This window comes from Colletotrichum paranaense (assembly GCF_030867605.1).
Source record: "Colletotrichum paranaense strain IMI 384185 chromosome Unknown Scaffold_2.1, whole genome shotgun sequence".
NCBI lineage: Eukaryota > Fungi > Ascomycota > Sordariomycetes > Glomerellales > Glomerellaceae > Colletotrichum > Colletotrichum paranaense.
Window position 1 is genome coordinate 1,911,128 of NW_026848960.1, and position 16,933 is coordinate 1,928,060.

At 54.0% G+C, this 16,933-nt stretch overlaps 6 protein-coding genes across 6 annotated transcripts; 2 read left to right on the forward strand and 4 right to left on the reverse strand.

The window, feature by feature from the left end:
* Positions 1 to 1,829: 1,829 nt before the first annotated feature.
* Positions 1,830 to 3,863, reverse strand: CPAR01_02519 (PAP2 superfamily protein; the record flags this gene model as incomplete). The annotated part of the gene is made up of 4 exons (XM_060486806.1): positions 1,830 to 1,912; positions 1,978 to 3,242; positions 3,304 to 3,520; positions 3,656 to 3,863. The coding sequence occupies 4 exons, from the start codon at positions 3,861 to 3,863 to the stop codon at positions 1,830 to 1,832; spliced, it is 1,773 nt and encodes a 590-aa protein (XP_060354134.1).
* Positions 3,864 to 6,071: 2,208 nt separating this feature from the next.
* Positions 6,072 to 7,498, forward strand: CPAR01_02520 (short-chain dehydrogenase; the record flags this gene model as incomplete). Its single annotated transcript, XM_060486807.1, has 5 exons — positions 6,072 to 6,386; positions 6,542 to 6,719; positions 6,930 to 7,016; positions 7,148 to 7,240; positions 7,350 to 7,498. 5 exons carry the CDS (start codon positions 6,072 to 6,074, stop codon positions 7,496 to 7,498), a joined length of 822 nt encoding a protein of 273 aa, XP_060354135.1.
* A 71-nt stretch (positions 7,499 to 7,569) lies between these two features.
* On the reverse strand, positions 7,570 to 10,037 carry CPAR01_02521 (ThiF family protein; the record flags this gene model as incomplete). The annotated part of the gene is made up of 5 exons (XM_060486808.1): positions 7,570 to 7,867; positions 7,921 to 8,267; positions 8,327 to 9,337; positions 9,399 to 9,569; positions 9,744 to 10,037. 5 exons carry the CDS (start codon positions 10,035 to 10,037, stop codon positions 7,570 to 7,572), a joined length of 2,121 nt encoding a protein of 706 aa, XP_060354136.1.
* A 1,061-nt stretch (positions 10,038 to 11,098) lies between these two features.
* On the forward strand, positions 11,099 to 12,257 carry CPAR01_02522 (uncharacterized protein; the record flags this gene model as incomplete). Its single annotated transcript, XM_060486809.1, has 2 exons — positions 11,099 to 12,026; positions 12,085 to 12,257. The coding sequence occupies 2 exons, from the start codon at positions 11,099 to 11,101 to the stop codon at positions 12,255 to 12,257; spliced, it is 1,101 nt and encodes a 366-aa protein (XP_060354137.1).
* Positions 12,258 to 12,898: 641 nt separating this feature from the next.
* Positions 12,899 to 13,551, reverse strand: CPAR01_02523 (DNA polymerase delta; the record flags this gene model as incomplete). Its single annotated transcript, XM_060486810.1, has 2 exons — positions 12,899 to 13,069; positions 13,126 to 13,551. The coding sequence occupies 2 exons, from the start codon at positions 13,549 to 13,551 to the stop codon at positions 12,899 to 12,901; spliced, it is 597 nt and encodes a 198-aa protein (XP_060354138.1).
* A 475-nt stretch (positions 13,552 to 14,026) lies between these two features.
* CPAR01_02524 (WD repeat domain-containing protein) lies at positions 14,027 to 16,720 on the reverse strand (the record flags this gene model as incomplete). The annotated part of the gene is made up of 5 exons (XM_060486811.1): positions 14,027 to 14,397; positions 14,457 to 15,011; positions 15,160 to 15,355; positions 15,610 to 15,637; positions 15,690 to 16,720. 5 exons carry the CDS (start codon positions 16,718 to 16,720, stop codon positions 14,027 to 14,029), a joined length of 2,181 nt encoding a protein of 726 aa, XP_060354139.1.
* Between the last annotated feature and the right edge of the window lie 213 nt (positions 16,721 to 16,933).

The window sequence follows — 16,933 nt, forward strand, 5'->3', positions numbered from 1 at the left end:
TACCGTTATAAATGCTACAAATCCGCACAGAAGGTTGTGGGTCCCTGCCATTGACTGGTCTTTGGTGTTTGGAGATGCCGTCGCTTCCGGCAGGCCGTAACAGCGGACGGCGTCAAGGGAACATCGCGCCAGGAACGGAATTGTGAATCGTTTCCCCTACTGGAAAGCTTCGACCAATGGAGAGAAGCATCAAGATCTGATAATCTCGCATGGCACTTGGAAGCTCCAAAATCTCCGGGGGGTGGTGTGACCCATCCAGCCCTACCGGTCGAGAGCATCCGCCGGCCGGCAGCGGATCGTCCGATGATCCAATCTACCGAGTACCCTGGCCTGGCTGCTCGGCGGAGCGAGCAACCTGAGGTGAGGTAGGGGAGAGGGGCTGCCAGGAGGAAAGCTGGCTCCCGTACGCATCACTGCCTGCGATAGCTTGACTTTTACCGAAAGCTCCCCAGTGAGCTTGTTCAGTCGAAGGTCTGCCCATGTTGACAGTGGCATCGAGTCTCGTCGGGGATGATTATCGTGACCAAGTTCCCACGTATCTGTTCCTATGAGCATTATTGTGTGAACCCCTTATCGGACAGCGCCCGCCTACCTAAGGTAGAGTCCAGCATCATCAGTCGACTCCGCACTCTCCACGGTGCGTGAGGGGCGAGGAAGCTGGAGCCGCGAAGATCAGAGTTGCAGAACCCCCCACATACGTCCCCAACCATGGAGGATGGGGTTGACTTGACTCCGAGGGGGGCGTGGATTTGGGCCTCCTCGAACGTGGTCTTTGATCGTACACCTGCTCCGCTACAACGAGACGCCGACGAGATGTATCCATGGTGGCTAGATTTCCTGTGATATTCGTCAACATTGTTTTCTCGTAATGGAAGTCATCTCTTGCCTTGAGATTCCAGACTTCAAGCACCACTCGTGAATGCTGGCGCTGGATCTGCCCCATTACTTTCGAATGACCCTTTTTGGCCCCTTCATCAATTGCTCATCATGAGCCATCAAGGTTCTCATCAGCAACATAGATTTGACCAGATATCACTAAGGATGATGGCGGCCCCAGCTACAAAGGGTCTCCCACCCAGTCGAATGTTGAGAGTGACAGAGTTGAATTTGGTTCGGCAAGAAAAGTGAGGGGATATTGTATGCAAAGCACGTCTGAGGAAGACAATGCACTAAGTACCCGTACCTAGGCAAGTATGTCGGCATGGCTGTCGTGGGTCTCACCCCGTGCCTACCAACCCCCAAAGGCATCACAACTTCCCATCACCTTGCCTGAGATGAGGTGAGGTGCCATCATCTTAGACAATCTTCAGTGATACTAGAGCCGTGACTGGCCCATAACAACGTGTACGTCTCACAGCAGAGGCATGGACAGTAGACAGTCCTCAACTGATGTAGCGCGCCAACAAAGCTTCTCTCATTCACCTCTGATGTCTACCTCGGCAAACAAATCACACAATAGTACCACCTAGAATCAGATAAACTCTTCTGTCCGCCTTTTGTCGCCAATAAATTCATAGCCCTTTTCATTACGTGATGAAGGAAAATGGCGTGTCTGATATACCGTCATAAAAGTAAATAAAAAATCCCGCCACTGGCTAAATGCAATTGCCAGAAGAATGTACAATATGATCGTGCTTCGTGAAAAAAAGGTTCTATGCGTCTCGTTCTCTCCCCAAACCCCTCGATCCTCCCTTCGGCAGGTCTCCTGTGCAACGTTGCCGATACGCCATGCGAGAAGTTAAGAACTTTATAGAAGAGATATATGTGAATAGAGGGTACCCCTCTTAGCGGTCGTGAAGAATGTATCCCATCCAAAATCTGGGATTGGTTTACGCGGTGCGGAGATGGTTCGATCCAAGGCCGATCAACTCGAACATGATTGGGATGAGGCCGACGCCCAGCCAAGCAATACCTGTCGGCATCTGTCAGCAAATGTGGAGCAAGGTCGGATCATGCGGAAGAGGGATGGAGCTTTACCTGTATAAACAACCAGCTTGGTCACCACCTCAACATCGTAACGCACTCGTGGGCGGATGAGTCGAAGAAACATTTCCTTCTCACTCATCTCATCCTGTTGGCCGACCCTCAGCTCCACCTCTCCCTTCTCCTCGCTCGGGCTCGCCAGCACGCTCCCCGTACCCATCATGCGCTCAAAGTCGTTAAGCGAATTGCCGTGGTGGCCTTGAACACCAGACGTTGCTCCCTTCCCTTCCCAGTCGCTGCTCTTCTCTCGAAGCTCGTGCATACTGCCCTTGCTCTTGATGCTGCCATTGCTTCCGATGCTCTCCCGACGTCGTCGCTCGCGGTATGCAAGTGTCTCATACGCATCAGCAGCACTCTGTGGTCCGATCGAAACTGAGCGACCACGCGTTGTCGGGTGACGAATGGACTGGACTACACGGGGCAAGTCCCTGACGTTGGGAATAAGCGTATCCATCCTCGAGCCCGGGTCAATAGACTTATACATGGACGCTGGTGTGAAGAAACGTCTGGGAAGATTCCACTCGACCTTCTCCAGGAGACGGAAAAGGTGAGGCAGAACTCTGAGCATGGTAGGTTTCATGACCTCTCGCCACAACAGGATGACAACTACGCCGAATACAACCCGGGCTAGTACAATGTGCCAGCCCAATGCATTGAGATCAATGGACTCAACAGTATGGGCAGAACCTCCGAACGAATCGATTGAAGTCCGCCCATACATCCATGTTCCGATCTCCAGGCCAATCACGACTCCAGCAAAGGCCACACTGTCGTCGAAACAAGGGCAGTCGTCCGCCGGCTCGGGGTGTATCCTCACGAGAACAATGACGACGAGAGCAGCGATAACGGGCGCCCACCATGAGCTGCTATGCATGTAGGCGTCCAGCGGCGGGCCGTAGTGGAACTCGACAAGAGAGATTGCAGCACCCAAGACCGAGCCCACGATTACGTCGATGAAGCCATGCATACCACAGTACAGCCGACCGAGAATGATAGAAATGGCATAAAAGTACGACAAGCCCTCGAGGACGGTCTTGGTTGTCTCTGGCATGGCGTTCTCAGGACTCCTGAGAAGCAATACTGCGTACACGGCCACCGACACGGCGTTGGCGCTATGGGTCGAAGGGAAGCCATATTCCAACGCAGCAGATCCGGACATGGTGATTCGATGCAGTGGCGGGGACAGCGGTCTGGGTAGAGAGAAGAAGTCCTTGATAAAGCCGGTGAAGAAGACACCCTCGGCCAGGATGTGGATAACACTGTGAGATAGCAGCTTGTTAGATATTTTCTATAAAACTGTGCGCGGCGAATCATGCTTACCCTTTACCAAAGGAGGCGTACCCGCACCAGAAGAGCATGGGTAGACCGATCATGAAGAATGTATGAGTGCCGAGGTTGGCCGTGATCGCAAAGTAACTATCGAGCCACGGTGTGCGCATCGTTTCCTGCAGATAGGCCAGGTAAGGTGTTTCCCATCGGATCAGTGGCAGCAGCGACTGCCGCAGTCGATATCGCCATGGCGGCAGCGCTCTCTTGTCTGTGAACAGGCATGGTCAGCTCAAGGCTTGGAGGCTTGCGTACGGGCAAGGTATATGGGGCACTTGTCGATGCGCCAGGCTCAAGACAAGAGCGACAGCGCGAAAGGCAGTGCCGGGAGAGTGTAGCAGCGTACAATGATCGAGACTTCTCAAGCCCGCATCAGGGGCGTCGCTGGGGCTCTTGACTACGATCAGAGGCGGGGCGGGGGCCTCGGCGACAGCAGCTGGGTCGGCAAGCTTTAGATTCGCAAGGGTAGCGTCCGGCTGGGGATTCGGCGCAGATGCGGCGCCATTGGTATGGCTAGTCATCGAGCGGTGTCTGAGGTCGTGGCCGTGAGGCATACGGCCATTCGTTTTCTCGTAGTGTGATTTGATTCTCTTCGAGTTGTGTTCGGTCTGCGTGGTGCGTATTCGCGGGTAGAGTCGCAGGTTCGGAGGGGGTGAGGGAAGTGTTCGGTGTAAGGCGTTTAAGGTGGAGGGGAAGCAGATGCGGATGCAATTGCTCGAAGGGTTGGCGAGCGACTGGGCATCTGAGGGCGGTTAATTCGCAAGAAGGCCGAGGAGCGAACGATGCGCTTGCTGGGAGAGAGGAGGGATCGCCAACGACTAGAAGATTGTGAGTATGTCGCAGGAATCGAGATTTGGCGTCAAAGGTTGTGGGAGGGAAACGATGGGAGTGCAGGGGAAATTTGCAGGTGCAGCAAATGGATGGTAGTGGGATTGCGATGTTGCGTTTGCGCCACAAACGGGCGTGGGAACCTGTAACTGGAACTCGAACTGGAACCTGCTGTAGTGGTGTTGTGCTGGGCAAGGTACATTTACTTGGCTTACCTTGTGGTACTTCTCGGACGATGTACCTTTCTCTCGAGGGGTTACTCTTGGACGCCGGATGAGGCACTCGACGTAACCTAAAGTATATTCTTGAATACTTGACTGGTACCTTGTGAGCCAACAAGAAACGAGCAGAGAGGTCCTCTTGAACGGCACAACGGGTAGAGTGAAGAAAGAAGGAAGGAAAAAAGAGACAATGAATCTGGCACGGAAGGGTCCCGCGCTAAGGTAGCGCTACGTTGTGTCAGGCGTTACGAACACCTCATGGAAAGATGGAAGCATCTCAGATGGATCGGTACCTGACAGCAGTACACAGTACAGTGACAGACAAAAGACACCAGTGACCACCCGCCATCCCTAGGTAGGTAGCACCTTGGACTTGCACCCAAGACTGCTCGCCCTTGTAATCGACAACGGCGGGGGCGCTCGCCTTAGCTCTCCCCAGCTTCCAAGTAGGTAAAGGTACCTTGGCCTTTCACTTTCACAGGCTTCGGGTACTTATGGAATGTACCTTACTTACCATGTGGACGTCGAGATTCCCCGTTCCCCGACCTTGTACCACCAGCACTTACCTTGCATGGATCGCACAAGTAAGTGCCTCTAGTACGATGTCAGTATTGCACTCGTCCTCCAAAAGATATCCCAGCATCTAACGCGGCATACAATACCTCACAAAGGCTTCGAAAGAATCCACAGACAAAAGGGCACGAGATCATGGACCTCGACTCGGTCTTTCTCTTCTTCACTTCATGCACCAGAAGGAGTGGAGTCCACTGGTGGCACATCGTCAACGGACGGACATCTGTCTCACCATCAAAGAGCTTGAATATGAGATGACGAAGAAATGTACGAACAGAGCAAATGGGGCGGGAGCGAGCAAAGTAACCACCAAGCCTCGGGATCAGATTCTCCCTTCTCTTCTCCCCCCTCCTTCCAAGAAATACCATCCAGCAGCCAAAGTGTCAGACAAGAAAGGGCCACTAGGACCATCCCGAATAATGCCATTGTTACGCGCACACAGACACCAACGGCCGCCCAAGCTAACCTCTCCTCAAACAAGCATCTCCCCAGAATCAACAGCCTTCGCTCTCGTCTCATCCTGTCTTGGTCTAATCCTCTACACAGTATGCGCTAAGTATCGTTTTTCGCCAGGGAGGGGGGGATTTCAGATGCCCAAGGCCATTCCGCATTTGCATTGAACGAGTCCGAGGGCCCTTTCTTTCTGCCTTTCGAGAACACGACACTCTGACCTCACTGGTCTTTGCTTGTCGTCACTCTCGTCGTTCTCCTCTCATCACTACCAAGACTGTACTGTAAGTGCCCTCTGGTGCCTCAGGTTGCTTTGAGTACCTACCTAGCCGAGCAGTGTACGATAAGGTAGTCGGGCGGGGGCGGGCAACTGGGTGCCTCTTCCAGAAAGGTTACACGGAGAATGCCATGCAGAATACAACGACACCCCCACCAGGATTCTACTGCACAGTAGACTCAGGCATCTAGTATCCTAGACATTCTATGTCCACAGGTCCAAAGCTTCGAAGCTCCAGAGCTCCCTTTCTACACACCTACCTCACCTCACCCAACCAATAAGCTGAAGCACTCGATCCTCGTTGACGAGCACCATTGTACTCAAACTCCCGTCACGCCGGAAAAATTTACTCTCATCAGCAAACACGGGTTCGACAACAGCTGCCTTACGTCAGGACAATCAAACCCATCAAGATGTCCGGCGCCCTTCTTCCCCTCCGAGCCCGGCACTGCCTCATCACCGGCGCCTACGGAGGCATCGGCGCCGCAATTGCCTCCCGCTTCGCCGCCGAGGGCGCCCTGGTGACCCTCCTCGGCCGCAAGGAAGACAAGCTACGCGACCTCTGCGCTCAGCTCCCGCCCTTCCGGGATCACCGCCTCGCCCCTCTGACCTCCTCTGCCTCTGCCTCCGCCTCATCGTCGCCCTCAGAGGCTAAACCAGCCCATTCTTACGCCGTCATGGACGTCTCCGCTGACGCTCGTGATGAGGCTGTCCTCGATGATATCTGGGTTTGTCTTTTCTCCCATCCATCTTCCACACCTCCACCTAACATCAATAACACATCAAAAATACTACATTGAGAGAAACGAGGCTACCTAGCTATCGCACCATGAACAAGTAGACACATTGACTAACAGGGACTTCCCCGTTCCCCTTCTTCAAGAAACGTACGGGCCAGATAGACGTCCTTGTCAACGCCGCGGGTATTGCGCAATTCCAGCTGTTGCAAAACACCTCCCCACAGGCCGCAAGAGAGCTCATCGACACAAACCTCATGGGCACTATCTTCATGTCTAGGTACATGGCCCAACGCATGAAGCGCAGACGCGCAGACAGGGATGGTAAGTCATGGCACATCGCTACAACCATGCATATTCACTTTTCCCACACAACCCGTTGTTGCCACACGCGCGATCGATCCGATCGCAACAACCACCTGCACCGCACAGATGCGCCAGCCTCATGCCAACAATGTGCTGCAAACACACACATCACATACACGCACGCACTGCATCGACAGCCCCGCTAACCACGCGATCCACTCTCTCAAGCCTGCATTATCAACGTTGCTAGCTTGCTGGCCGAAAAAGGCAGCCCTGGCACCAGTGTCTACGCTGCATCAAAGGCCGGTATCATTGGTAGGTTCTTCTCTTTTTGGTCTCTGCTTCGTCTCTCATACATCGCGGGGTCGCCGTGGCTGTATCCTTTCTAGCCCATCCCCCCCGATTTAGTGAAGCAAGTCTAACACCTCCGTTCCGCTCTTCTGAAGGCCTCACCCACGCCCTGTCCGTCGAGCTAGGGCCATTGCGCATCAGGACCAACGCCATCGTTCCTGGCTACATAGAAACAAACATGCTTGCCGGTAAGAGACCCTCCGTTCATCTCCCACTTGCAGGGCCGACCTCAGAGGACCCCATACACCAAATATCATTGGTTAGGTAGGCCAACAGCTAATATACAAATTATCACAGCAATGTCGAGGGAACCTCTTGAGAAGAGGATACCGCTGGGTCGCTTGGGGCGGCCTGACGAGGTCGCCGACGCTGCCGTCTTTCTTGCTCAAAACGCCTACGCCAATAACTGCATCCTGAACTTAGATGGCGGGCTCAGTGCTGTCTGAGCTGGCGTGCAGCTCCCATTTTTACGTAGAAGGGACACCCTTGGCTTGGAAGAAAGTGGACCCAAGCACAATCAGTCGTCGTCAATGACAATGGCTCCGCCGGTAGAGTCGTCCACAATGACCACGTCGTCGCTGCCGCTCGTGGTAGCGACAACCTTGGCCTTCTTGGCTTCGATCAGCTCGTCTCCGTCGTCCGGCCGGGGCCGCTTGAGGTTAGATGTCCCCTCCGATGCCTCACCAGCGGGCTTGCCATTTGGCTCACTCGTGCCGTTGGATTCGGCGGATGCCTCCTTCTTGGGCTTGCGAGGGATCTCGGGCTTCTTGTCCGCGACCAAGCCCTGGATGGGCTTATCAGTCAGGGGCTCCTTGCTATGTGGTTGTTAGTTTGTGGTTTAATACGAGCTCTCGAGCAGATAACGTACGATTCCTGGATGCTGATGACGACGTTGACAAAGGGTTCGTCATCGTCTTCATCAATGATTGTGAGGAAAGAGTCCTCCTTGATCCCAAGCTCGCTGAGCTTCTTGGAGAGGTTCTCCGTCTCATCCGGGTCGTAGAGCGGCCCGACGTCATTATTCAGGGCGAACTCCTTGTCACCGTAGCCAAGCTCCAGGCGCACAAAGTCTTCGACAAGGTCCTTGAGCGTCGCTCGGGACATGTCGACAGTGACGCTCGTCTGATATACGCTGCATACCGGGCAATCTGGGTTAGGGGCGCGGAACTTGCTCGAGTTAAGCAGACGGGCAGGGTTGTGAGGAGAGATGAACACCTAGACAAAAACATTAGACTACCGATTCCTCGCCAGGACCCAAAAACTTGAGACCTTACCTCCTTGGTCTGAGTGAAATCGCCTCTCAGCACCTTGAACGATTGCAAGACACACAGGCCGGCGACAATGGCATTGGTTGTCGCAATAGCAGGGATGATGTTGCCAGCCATCTGCTTGATATCGAAGCGCGACTTTCTCTCAATGCCGAAGATGGATGATCGAATATTTGCGCTCGAGGTCACAAAGTCCAACGTGTCCTCGTCGTCCTTGTCGAAGGTGATTAGGGGCTCAGGTCCAGATGCGTCCTCCTTGTGCGCCTTTTTCAGCTCCTGCATCCGTTTGCTCAGACGGTCCAGGCTATCGACGAAGACTGCAAAGTTCTCCTCCAACGTCCATACTTGTTGTCCTCCCTGCAAGATAGTCTCCTTCGAGGCGAGGGCTGCGGCTGACTGCTCTGCCAAAGTTTTGTAGTCGAGAGCCTCAGGTTTCCGTCTGGACTTCCACATATCCTCCATGGACGCGAGTCGCACAATGTCGGTGTTGAAGACCTTATCAAAGAGCAGCTGCGGGAAGGCATCAGTGCCCAATGATTCGCGAATCGTTCTCAAGGCCGCAGCCTCCTTCTTCAACTCTTCAATTTCCTTGGCATTGTCGGCATCGGCCGAGTTGTCGAATGCGGACTCGTCTTCGCTCGCGCCAAAGATCTCGTTGAGAAGATAGCTCTTGCCCCACACGATGCAGTGGATGGGCTGGCTAGGGGTGCTTCGAATGGTGCAGACCGGGTAAGACTTGGGCGTCTCCTTGGGCGTGCAGTCGTAACATGCGGTAACACCCTTCTTGATGACCTGGACGTTGCCGTTGAATCCCGTCGTGCCGCTCTCGATGAGAGGTACGTCCGCAGCCAAGCACATCCTGTTGACGTGCCGTCTGGCCTCTAGGTTATCCAGCGCATTGAAGACAATGTGGAAGTCGCGGAACCACTTGACGTTAAATTGGGCGTCCTTGATGTTGGAATGATGCGCGACGATCTTGACCTTGGGATTGAAGGGCTGCGCAGCATCCTTGGCCACCTTTTTGTAAGTCAGTATTGCAATACTCTCCACACCTATATCACTGCTTCTGGTACCATACCAATGCCTTGGACTTCTTGATGTGCTCGTGTCGGAAGAGAAATTGTCGGTTGAGGTTGCTCAAATCGATGGTGTCGAGGTCGACGACGTGAATTTCACCGAAACCCGTAAGCACGATGTTCTTGAGTAGTTCGCATCCGATACCGCCAGCTCCAACCATGAGAACGCGCGCCTGCGTGTTGTAAGTTAGCTCCATTGACTCCTCAATTGCATTGTAACCCATCATCGGGAGGAAACTGGCTGCTTTTGGAATAGGTAAGGGGGACGACGTTGGATGAAAGTCGCGATGCTAGGTAGGTCGCGTGGTCTGATGCGCCGGGGCTCTCTGACGAGGGTTGCGACGTACCTTCTTCACATTGGCGTTCAATGAGCCGCCGAGCGATTGCTGGAAGAATCGATCACGCGTCTGCACGGCGGGAGGTCGCTGCTGCTGCTGCTGCGGCGGCGGCGGCTTTTGTTGCTGTTGCTGCTGCGTCGTTTGCGCGGGTGGTTGAGCGACGGGGATGGCTTCCGTTTGTGCTGGTTGCTGCTGCTGTTGTTGTGGTGCTGATGCTGGTGTAGGCGCCGTCGCGGCGGCGGGCACTGTCGCCTCTGCCGCGGTTGCTGCAGGTGCAGCTCCTGCTTCCGCGGTGGAATCCATTGGGGCTTTCGTTCGATCGCAGTGTTGTTGAGATGTCCGTTCTACGTGCGTCGACGTGTCAATGGGTTGGAAAGGGAAAAGATGGGTGCGATCGCGTGGTTTGGGAAGAGGAAGTTGAGGGTGGAAATAAGCCGCGCCAGGTGGGATGGAACGACGGCGGCGGGTGGTTTCAGCACGGGAGCGAGGCTGCGAAGAGGAAGGTTCCAAGGTTGAGGTTTTCCCTGAGGTCAGCGGAAGGAGCGATCGCCTAGCACAAGGTTCCAGCCAATACCGGCAGCCGGTGACGAGATCCCAGCAGGGATTGGAGCTGTTGGTTCCTGGGGAACTTCCGCGCTCGAGTCCTGATTGGCAGATAAAGGCGGGTTTCTCTCGCTTGCCAGTGGAAGCTTGCTGGAGCACGCTGTAACCTCAGCGGTCTAATGCACCCTACAGTCACCGTGAAACACTCGACGCCTGCTCATAGTCCGGTACCTTACCTAAAGTACCTCACCTTTCCATTACCTCTGGAACCTTGGAAAGTAGGTAAGGTACCTTAACTGCTTACACCGTACCTATGTAGGTACCTCACCAAACACAGGCCGACCTCGCTTGCCCAGCGAAGGTTCGTTGGGCCTCCACCGGTTCCTCGAGTCCTCTCTACTGCGTATCCGTGGTAGGGCCGCTTCTCATCCCCTTTCACGTGGAAAGCAGCCGGTTGGAAGCTCACCTCAGAAACGGGGTTCACAGGTATCCTTGAAGTGACGAGATCGTAGGTCACTCACTCGGAGGGGTCCTCTGGGATTATCGCCGCTTGTGATCCCGCCTTTTGATCCAACAAAAAACAACCGGGTCGGTGCGATATGGGTCTCTTCTTTACCGCCTAGTTCAAAGCCTTAGTCCTGCGATTCTTGCCCTCATCGTCGCCCAAGCTCTGTGAAAGATCCTACTGCATTGCCGCCGGCTAGAAGCATCTGAAAGGTGCAGTCAAGCCCAGTTCTAGGGTCGTATTCCTGCGGCTCTCTCCAAGCAGATAATACCGCCTGCAAGCATCTCACCGCGGGGCACTACACACTAACCGAATCATGTCCGACGACGAGCCCGACCTCGAACTCCTGGCCCTCCTCCGCCAGCGGTTCCAGGGGAAGCTCAACATCGACGATGAGCCCGAGACGGGCGTCCTCGACGGCGCCGAGTTCGTCTACGACAACTCCATCGACGTCGCCATCGACATGAGGGCCACAAAGAGGGCCGCCGCCACCATCTACGCCCAGATGGAACAGAAGAAGTACTCAACCTCCACCTGGGCAGAGCACGAGCTGCACCCAAAGACTAAAGACGAGAGCACCGCCGCCTTCATCTTCACCATGGACCTGCTCAACTTCTGCTTCTGGTCAGAGAAGCCCGAGGACGAGAGGTACGCCGTCGAGTATCGCGGCAAGACCTGGACGGGCTACTGGAGCATGGTCGCCTCGCTGCAGCGCGCCCTCGAGGAAGGCATCCCCATCACCAGCTCCGATTTTTGGCAGAGCGAGGACGAATGCAACTTGGAGGTTCTCAGACACGTCTTCCGCTCCAAGACGGAGGAGGAGATGCCCCTTCTTGAGGAACGCTTGGCATGCTTGCGGGAAGCCGGCACTGTCTTGTATGAGAGGTACAGTTGCAGCGTGACGAAACTGGTCGAGGCCGCCAACGGGTCGGCCGCACGGCTTGTGAACTTGCTCGCCCGCGATTTTGACTGTTTCCGCGATGAGCACAAGTTCGACGGCCGTCGGAAGCCGGTGAGAATCCTCAAGAGAGCGCAGATCCTCGTGGCCGACATTTGGGCATGCTTTGACGGTGAGGGCATTGGTGCCTTTAAGGATATCGACAAGATCACCATGTTCGCCGACTACCGGGTCCCGCAGATCCTCAGCACCATGGGTTGTTTGTATTATAGCCCTTCGCTGGCGACGGCTATCACTGATAAGCGGGTTATTGAGAGCGGGTCGAGGTTGGAGTTGCAATTGAGAGGTGAGCCTTTGCAACTACTATGTCACTTCTCCAAGTGTCTTGCTAACTATGAGAACAGCGTGCAGTATTTGGTGCGTTGAGCTCGTCAAACGGGAGATCCAGAGGGACCACCCTGGGACGAGCGTCAATGCCATTTTGATCGATTTCTTTTTGTATGATACCATGAAGGAGCTGGAGGCCGCTGGCACGGAGACGATAGGACATCACAGAACGCGGAGTATTTGGTACTGAGGTAGAGAGCAGCTTGATCAAGATATGGCCAAGATGGGGAGACGAGAGACCTTCAGCACCTCTGATAAGGGGTATAATTCATGTTCGCTGCTGTCCAGCATAGAACATTTCGTGTGATAAATTACAGCAAAACCCTCGTGTCGCATATGCCTCGTGTTCCACTCCTCAAAAAACCGATCCGTTAAAGCCATCGAACCGCTAGCAACTCCAAACTCCGTCTGCTTATTCACACATGGTTTTCGCGGGAAGGAGGCACCTCGACGGTCACCCGGTCAGCCATCCGTGCCTTCCCCCCTTGGTCACCCCCCAAAGGTCCACGAATACACAACCAAACTTTCATCCGATGCCATTCCGCCACAATCAGAGCCTTCATATACCCCCTCAATCCCATTCCTGTCACCAGCACAGCAGGCGCCCCTTAGGTCGGGGGTCAGGTCAAACTGTGGCGTGGGTGGTGGAATGGTTAATGGTCAACAATCAAATCGCCAACCAGCCTACGCGACGACAGGCTCAGCGCATACGAGTACCGAGTTCGAATCCCAGCATGAGCACCAAGAGATGTAGCCCCCAATTCAGCACCGGGGGGGTGAACTCTTTTGACCTTTTTGACCTTTGTAGATGCTTGCTGAAATCCTCCACAATTACGAGGCTCCAACCGCTGTCGAGTTCATAAGCTCGTCTAAGTGAGCCCGGTCCGAAGCGTGGCCCTTTTTCTCTTGCTTCAGAAGTACCGCAAGGACCTCGATTGGCGGGTTGAGACCTAGCCTCTCCGCGCGCTGCCACCGCTTCATGCGCTGGAGGCCGATGCAGGGCTGCAAGTCATATCAGTATCTCCAGCCAGAAAGCAATCGTGGTCAGGATAACTTACACCATATTGAGAGCTAACGTCAAAGTATCGCAAAACCCTCTCAGCCAGACTGACATCACCTTGGTGCACCCTAGGCGCAATGCGCTGAGCCTCGATCGACTTCCAGTACTTGTTGATCTGGGCGTCGCTGATCTTCTCGGCCCTCACTTCGGCCTCTGATTTTTCGGGGACTTCTTCCTTGGCTTCAACCTTCTCAACCTCGGGCGTCAAGGGTTCTTCGATCTGGATCTCGTCGACATCCTTGTGCTGCTTATTGCTTGGCTTGGCGATATCGGATCGGTCAATGGCAGAGGAAAGAGCCACTGTTTTCTTGGTGTCCTTGGGCACCGGCTTCGATACTCTGTTGGAGAAGCTGATGGTCGATTGGCCTCGCGCTGGGCCAGGTCTGGCGCGGCCTCCTCCTGTTGATCTCCTGGTGGTTGGCATTGTGTGAATCGTCGCAAGTACGTGGGCTGGCAGGGGTCTAAATGGGTGGGTGTGAGAACGTCAAGTTTGAGTGACCGATTTACGGAAAATGGAGGTATTGATAACGTCAATCTGATGAATCTGAAATATCACTGATCGAAGGTGAATGCTTCAGATAATGTCACCAATGGGTGTTGTCGCAATGCCATCTGTGAACCAGCGCTGGGATGTAATGAATGACGAAAGAGGTAGGAAGGTGGCAGGGGCTTTAATTTGGCGGGGCAACGCGAGGTAGGAGCCAAACCACGTGATTCACTGTGCCTAATGAGCGGTACGCACCATTACTGACACTGTCCTCATCATCGTCGTGATTGTTCGTTGTTCATTTCGACATGTCTCTATCGTCTGTCTTCGGATATGCCACAGGAAGTTTCATATTCCAGGGTTCTTTGGATGCACGCCGACTCTTCCTTGACTTTTTGGTTCCCCTACTCCTTTATGCACCAGTAGCTTCCCTATAGAATGAAATGCTCCTGTTGGCGCCCGCCGTACAGAAAGACTCGTTCTTTCCAGTCTTCGGGAGCCACTTGACAGCCCACAAAGCCTTGTCTGTCTCGCTATGCGTCGCGACACAGGCGCTACGCTCCACTGACCAGACCTTGACCTTTCCGTCCATCGCTCCGCTAAGCAAGTATTCACCCGTGTCGTTCCAGTCAACAGATGTGATCCATGAGGAGTGGCCAGTCATGTTGCTGACTTGCTCGCCATTCTTGATGTCGTAGAGAGCAATAACGGATGAGTCGCCAGCAGCAGCGAGTCTGGTGTTTCCAGGGGAGAATGAGACAGAGCGGACAGATTTGACCAGGCCTGGGGATATTTCTTTAGCAAACAATCATTACGAGTAAAACGTTCGGTGGGGGTATTACCTGGTAGTGAGAACAACAACTTTCCGTTGTCATTGTTGAAGACGTAGACAGCTCCGTTCTGGTGGCCACTGGCAGTGTATCGCCCATCACGGCTCAAGTCGACTGACATACCAAAGCTTCCCTGGCCAGGGCTTCCCGTCTCGTACTCTCTAATCTTGGGCGTGCCCTCTTCTCCAACGTCCCACACATTCACCCGGCCGTCGTATGTCGTACCCGCCAGGAATTTTCCATCCTCGCTAAGCGCAATGGCCCAGACCTCGCCGGCCTTGGCCGCCTTGTTCGTGATCTCTGAGTGGAGCTTCCACTCGCTCGTGTCCTTGTTGATGACCCAGATCTTCACCTCGCCGGCGAAGCCTGCACTCGCGGCGACCAGACCATTGCGGGAGGTGCAGATGTGGTGGCAGCCCAGCTTGTGTGCACCGCTGATGGATTGCGTGATGGGGATCGTGGGGTCGGCTGTGTCGTGGATGTGGAGAGTCGATGAGCCGCTTGCAGATAAGACGGCCCTTGAGGTAGTGGCCAAACTGAAGATATCGGTTATGTGGGCTAACGTTGCTGCATGTTAGCAAGATGAAGCTCTAGAGACGATGGTTCGGAGGTTCTCAAGCTCTAGCTGATAGGTAGCTCACCATTATCCACAGTGTGTGTGGTCAAATATTGTTTCGACTGGCAGAATTAGCTTCCTTTTCGTACACGAACAGACAATTGAGGTCGTACCATGATTCCCAGCCCATGCGAAGCTCGTACCGCTGTAGTTGATGCGGTTGTGAGTAGGAAGGTGATGGACGCGATGTGGTCGGGAAGGTGGGGGCTGACATCACACACTTGCGAGAAAAGACCCCTGCAAAGAGCAGCTGGGGCACGGCAGGAGGGGCAATGGAGGGGCACCAGCAAGTACCCTTGCTCAGTTTACCTCAGCACCCCGACTTTATTCAACCTCATTCTTTTTTCATCTTCTAAACATGTATCTCGGGGAACACTTATGAAGAGTAGTTTCCTTCCATTTAATTCTATAATGACAGTACTACTCGCAGAGATATCAACTTGCCTTCAAGAAACAATGCTGCCCGCTTACATGGCTCCTGTTTCTACCTCAGCCTTCGATGGCCTTTTGTATAAGTCAAAACGCCCTTGATTTCTTTGTACAAATCACAAGGGTTTCTAGCAGTCGCTTCTCAAAGCTACAATTTCCAGCTCTCAAACTTACCGGGTTACTCCATGAGCTCAACTCACCTCGTCGAAGAAATCGCTTCCTGCTCACGGAAGAACTCAACCATTGTAACGTTCTGACAGTAAAGAGCCAACTCATACGGCGTCAAGCCACCGATGTAGGGCTCGCCAGACTCCTTCGCTCCGCCCAAGGTCGTTCTGGCCCGCAAGTCAGCCCCTGCTTTGATCAGCTCCTTTGCAGTAGGTATCATGGCTTGGTCCTGCTTCTGCTGAGACAGTCGTCGAGGGTCCTCTGGATCAGGATGCCATCTCCGCGCGTAGCACGCCATGTGGAGGGGCGTCCATCCCCGAGGGCCGAAGGCATTGGCGTCTGCGCCTTTCTTGAGAAGGAGCTCGACGGTCACGCTCGCTCGTACGCCCCATCTACATACGACATGCACTGGCGTGATCCCGTTGGTGTCTGTGGTGTTTGGGTCGGCGCCGTGAGAGAGCAACCACTTGATTGCTTGATGTCGCCCGGTGACGTCGCCATACGCCGCCGCGAGCAAGGGTGTGCCGAAGTTGTACGTCTTTGACCTTTGCAGTATGGGGAAGTTGCTTCCAAAAGTGCTTTCTACGCGTCCATAGTTCATCATGTCTATTGGGGTTCCGGTCTTCTCAAAGGCGTAGTTGACTGATGCGCCGGCCTCGACGGCCGCTTTCAACGCAAGGAGGTTGCCGTTGAAGCTGGCCCATCGAAGAGCATACCAGTCATCCTCTTGTCCACTTCGCTGGTAAAGCACACACCTCAACGTTTGATACAGTGCCCTACATGTGATGGCCAAATTTTTGAGGTCGGTAATGCCTTCAAGAACGTTCGATAGCGTTGGCTTATTAGGGTTTTCGTAAAAATAGTCATCCACTATCTTCAGGTCATCGGAGTCGGAGTCGGCCTCGGCTTCGAGAGCACCGTGAAGTCTTAGATGTTTTGCTGGCTTTGGCTTCGGTCGTGGGCCAATGGCTTTCACGATCTGCAGGACAAGCTCCGTTGGGATAGGAATGCCTGCCCGACCGGTGGTCTTGGAGTCGTCTCGAGGCGGCTGAGGTGATGTCATTTCGGCAACTTGATTCAGTCCCAAAGTCGTACTTACTAGGTGTCTTTGCCGTTCTATCCACGTCTATGCGACCTCTGTTGGTTGCATCAGATAGGCGTGTTTGTGTCTACTTGCAAGTTGTGGTTGACTTTAGAAGAGTCAGTCATTGTATTATGTAGTTTGGTATCCCGATGCACAGACAGTTCGCACTCTTGTCTGCAGATTGACTTCTCA